Raw genomic sequence first — 5,167 nt, 5'->3', positions numbered from 1 at the left:
TCTTAAAATAATTACAACCCAACGACAACTTAAAAAAATTCAGACAAGCAGTAATATAATTACATATTTCCCATCTACAAATGGTATTCTTAATAGGACTTATTACCACTTCAAAATTACACTCTACAATGACAAAAGAGTTACCATTAGCAATGACATTCGAAATGGAAAACTCACAAGCTGCGACTTTTGAAGAACGTCGCTAATGGCAACTATTTTATCATTATGGATAGTGCTATATGTTGAATCAATCAGATAATTAATTATAATCCAACTCTAAAATAACCTATAGCACGTATCTGTAATCTGTTTTCCCTTTTCTCTTTTTTTCAGGTCCCATAAAATCTTGTCCAAACCAACATCTAAAGCTATAGAGAAGAGAATGTAATTATAGTAAGAAGGATAGTCCACAGTTTTTACTCTACTCACAATGAAAAGGCTTACTTTCCACTCAAGACCAAAGAAACAGACCTGAAAAGAAATGAGAAAAAGCTGTGCTCTGCCCTTTCTTACTCTTTTAAGCACTAGTAAATGAATGCAAATGGGTCAGGTCAGGCCAGTCAGCCAAAAAGAGTCTGTAAAGTAATTCAAAGTAGAAGGGAATTTAATTTTTCTTTGGTTTTGGGTTCCTAAATGCACATGCACTGCATTTAACTACACATACTAGGCCATAATTGGGTACTCTAGTAGTAGTGGGGCTCCTCTTCCCATTTTCTGCCTAGTCACACATCTTTCTCTTTGAATATTTTGAAAATGCCATTGGAAAATATGTTTTACTTTTGTTATATTTGATGGCCATGATAGTATGGTACTCTAGTGTCATACTATATATCAACCCTAATATATATAGATTCCCACACTAAAATTAATGCATGAGTATTGAAATTCATATATGAAATTTACATATATTTTTTTCTTCACATTTTTTAAAATAAATAAATAAAGAAGAATGGCTGTTATGTCTCATTTGGTGTTCAATCAACAATGATTAGAGTACTCCTTAAAAAGAAAAAAGAAAAAACAGACAATGATTAGAGGGTAAACATGATGTTTAAGCATCTAGAGTAGACCCTCATTTTTTAATAAGTATAATAATAATTCTACTAAATTAAAAAAAAAAAAAAAAAAAAAAAACATAAAAGTTTTGGCTGGCTCAAATCGCAACACTTCAAGAAGCCATGTGAGGTGAAAATATTGGGAAAGAAGGAAAAAAATACAGTGATAAATTAAAATTAGAGCACATCCAATCAAGAGAATCTTTCTTTGGTTTGTTTTGGGTCCTATCTAAATTAACAATCACAAATTTACACAAAATATTATTTTTATAATAAAAAACAATAAAAAAATACAAAAATGTAACATTCAAACAATATCAAATCAAAATAAAAATAATATATAAATTATAAAAAACCAACACAACATAAATAAAATATAAAAATAACATAAAAACATCACAAAACAAAAATTTTTGTAAATAAAAATCTTAAAAAATATAAAATTATTTCAAATTCGATCTTATTTTTATTGTAAATCTGAAATAAACCAGAGTAATAAACCTTCTGTTTTCCTCTTTGCAATGCTTCACGGGGTCTTCATAATCTTCCTTGCTTCCTTTTATATGTCCTTTACGTGGCAAACTGTCTAAGAACTTTCACACCCACAGTCCCACCTTAAATATTAAATCTTTTTCCATCTTATTTATAACTCCTTTGTCCTAAACTTGCCAACAATCCAAATCATGTCTGTCCCTTATTTTTCTTCTACTTTTTCTTTCATTGCCTTGTCTATTATCATGGTTGTTATACTAAGTAGTACTTCATTTGCTTTAGCCAAACCCTCCAAACAAAGTCGTCCTCGTCCTCATCGCCATCTCTCGGTTGATTACTATGCCAAGTCATGCCCTCAACTCGAACAGCTGGTCTCTTCTGTCACAGCCCAACAGTTCAAAGAATCACCAATTTCAGGTCCAGCAACCATTAGACTCTTCTTCCATGACTGTTTTGTCGAGGTAATTAAATGATTCTAATTGAAACCATGCACTTGCAATATTATATTACGTACAAAACTTTTAGTTCCTCAAACACATTATGAATTAATGAACAAACTCTTTACTGATATGTTTTATTTTTCATCTTTTGCATGGGTTGGAATAATTAAGGGCTGTGATGCATCGATACTAATAACATCGAGGCCAGGAAGCAAAATATTGGCAGAGAAGGATGCAGTGGATAACAAGGACCTAAGGGAAGAAGGATTTGAGAGTATTAGGCTGGCCAAGGCTTTGGTGGAGACCAAGTGCCCTGGTGTTGTTTCTTGTGCCGATATTCTTGCAATTGCAGCCAGAGATTATGTTCACTCGGTAAAACTCTGTATTTGGATATTTTTTATTTTTTTTTATGTGATTGAAGCTTTAGCCAGATCAGATAAGAACTAATGGAATAGTGTATCGACTTCTATTTGGCCTTTGGTTTATATTATTTTTATTTTTGTTCTGGTGTGGGAATGACTTAAACAAGGTCCCCCCACCCACCCACCCACCCACAACATGTGTCATGAAAGTATTGGTTAAAGGGAAAATGCCATTTTTTTAGGCGTGGTCTGAGTTGATGATGATGTGAGCACTAAAGAGTGAAGACCCACATGCTCGTCTTGGAATGAAGTTCAAGTCTTTAGTGGGCAAATTTCTGTTATTGGAGAAAACTGCTTATGAGTACATATTTTGCAAAATTTGGGGTAAGAGTAATTACAAGAGTTGAATTGCAGCTCTGCTTTTCAGAGCAAGTTGCTATTACAGAGAGGGAACCCTATAATGTTTAATAAAATAAATGTTATTATTTGACAAATTTGTTTATACGTACAAACTATATGTAATGATATATAAAAAGGATGCTTCCTTAAAAATAAGATTGGGAGAAGAGTTGTCTAAAATAATTTCAAAGAGGAGAAAACGCTACAATTTGTCCTTCAGTGGTTGTAACCACTGCCTCTATTATTCAATCTTGGTTTTGTCTGAAATTAAGGAATATCAGGCATAGTAATGAGTAGAGTGACAATACTAGTTGGATTTTGTCATCTTTTATTGTTATGCTATAATTGTAGTTTTAACAACTTGATTTAATTCAGGCAGGAGGTCCATATTACCAAGTGACAAAAGGAAGGTGGGATGGAAAAATATCAATGGCATCAAGAGTTAGCTCTAACATTCCCCAAGCAAACCACACAGTTGATCAGATGCTAAAACTCTTTAACTCAAAAGGGCTTGCACTTGAAGACCTTGTTGTTCTTTCAGGTGCACATACAATGGGCTTCGCCCATTGCCAGCAATTTGTTAGCAGACTCTATGACTACCGGGGCTCCAAGCAACCCGACCCAGCAATCGACCCTAAACTCCTCAAGGCCCTGAGAATGTATTGCCCACACTTTGGTGGAAACTCAGATATAGTTGCACCATTTGATGTTACTACACCATTTTCATTTGATCATGCCTATTATGGGAACTTGGAGAGTAATTTGGGTTTGTTAGCCTCTGATCAAGCCCTATTTTTGGACCCACGTACTAGACCTTTGGTTAAGGATTTTGCCACAGATAAACAGAAATTTTTTCAGGCTTTCGGTTTAGCAATGGAAAAAATGGGCTCAATTGGTGTAAAAAGAGGAAGAAAACATGGAGAGAAAAGGAAAGATTGTAGTCTGCATAGCTAATTAAACTCAATTTATTATCTTTGTCCTCTCTGTTTCCCTCATTATTGATTTGTAGCCATCTGTTTTCAAGTTGGTTTTTGTTCTTAAATGAGGCCTCTTTTTTTTTCTTTTTTTTTTTCTCACGTCTAGTGAAAAGCATGAGTTTCAATAACATTTTCCAATCAGTTTAACAACTTGATTTGTTTTAGATTTGTGACATTCTGCATATTTCTTGTATTAGATTACAAAGTTTTGCTTTCTTTTATTCGGAAGCAATTGTAAAGAGTATGGCAACTCTATTTCAGTCCATCTATCAAAATTGAAAGAAACTTTTTTTATTTTTGTAATTTTTAAATATGCAGCCTATTTTTTTTTTTTTAAATAAGTTTAGATATGGGATTTTAAATATGGCTTCTTTTAATGTTTTACATTTTTTTTTGGATTTTTTTCACTTTTTTTTTTCGAAATTGATATTGGTAAGTACTGTAAATTCGTTTGTGTCGTACTGAGGTTTTCGGAGATTTTGTCCAGATTGTGTCCATATTGTTTACTGAGATTTTCGAAAACTAATTATATTTAGAGCTTAAGAAAATAAGAGATAATAAATAATAAACAAACGAGTTTTTTACGTGATTCAGGCGTTAATGATCCTTAGTCTACGAGTCAATAGTATTAGCCTCTTTGGGCAAGTGTTTAGGTATTACAAGTGTTTACAGTAAGGGTTTCTCTATTCCTCTTGTTTCTCTTGGGAGAAAACTCTTTAGAAATTTTAGCAGAGTGTTTGTAAGTGAAAATTGTTCACCCTTTGTTCAAAGAAAATAGAAGTATTTATAGGCACACATGGGATAAAGGGCATACCCTTTACCGATCTAGGGTTTCGTACCCCACACTCTGCTAAGGCTGGTACTACTCAAGAGTGATCTTACCATTGGCTGGTAAGAACCTTCTTCATCGTGTGGCACACAGTTGCAGTGAGGGTATTCGTACAAACTAGGACACACGTCATGCAAAGGTCTCTCCTTTGCAAAGTACTCTCTAACCAGGTCGTTGGGAAAAAAGCATGTCTGAAGGTGCATATGCGCACTATCATGGCCTGGTACGGTGGACAAAATCTGATCTTGTGTCAAAAGAAGATATCACCGTCTATAGAGCAATCCGTGTATGATGCTGACGTGGCCATGCTCTGCGAGGCTGCTATTGCGCTCCAGGTTCATCACTTAAGGAAGTTCTTCCTGGGAGTCATCCGTTTCAACTACCTTCCGGGTCTGGTAGACGTCTCTTACTTTATGAATAATTTTGACTAATCCTTTTCACTGCTATATTTTTCCCTCCAATCGTGCCACATGTCTTATGCATGAAAACTTGGATAATTTACCTTCAAGCTTTCGAGACTTTTTGAATCACAGGAGGTTGTTATCTTTCCCAGTACTGATCATTGACACGTGTTGATGATTTAAGTCGCGGATACACCTCTGCACAAGCTGTA

The 5,167-nt window shown here is 34.4% G+C and overlaps 1 protein-coding gene across 1 annotated transcript; it reads left to right on the top strand.

The window, feature by feature from the left end:
* Positions 1-1,428: 1,428 nt before the first annotated feature.
* Positions 1,429-3,877, top strand: LOC115696846 (peroxidase 19). The gene is made up of 3 exons (XM_030623731.2): positions 1,429-2,008; positions 2,159-2,359; positions 3,124-3,877. Exons 1-3 carry the CDS (start codon positions 1,739-1,741, stop codon positions 3,700-3,702), a joined length of 1,050 nt encoding a protein of 349 aa, XP_030479591.1. The 5' UTR covers positions 1,429-1,738; the 3' UTR covers positions 3,703-3,877.
* Positions 3,878-5,167: the final 1,290 nt, after the last annotated feature.

The sequence above is a fragment of the Cannabis sativa genome, chromosome 7 (genome assembly GCF_029168945.1).
Source record: "Cannabis sativa cultivar Pink pepper isolate KNU-18-1 chromosome 7, ASM2916894v1, whole genome shotgun sequence".
NCBI lineage: Eukaryota > Viridiplantae > Streptophyta > Magnoliopsida > Rosales > Cannabaceae > Cannabis > Cannabis sativa.
The sequence above is the reverse complement of the archived record's forward strand: the minus strand, read 5'-3'. Positions and strand labels throughout refer to the sequence as shown.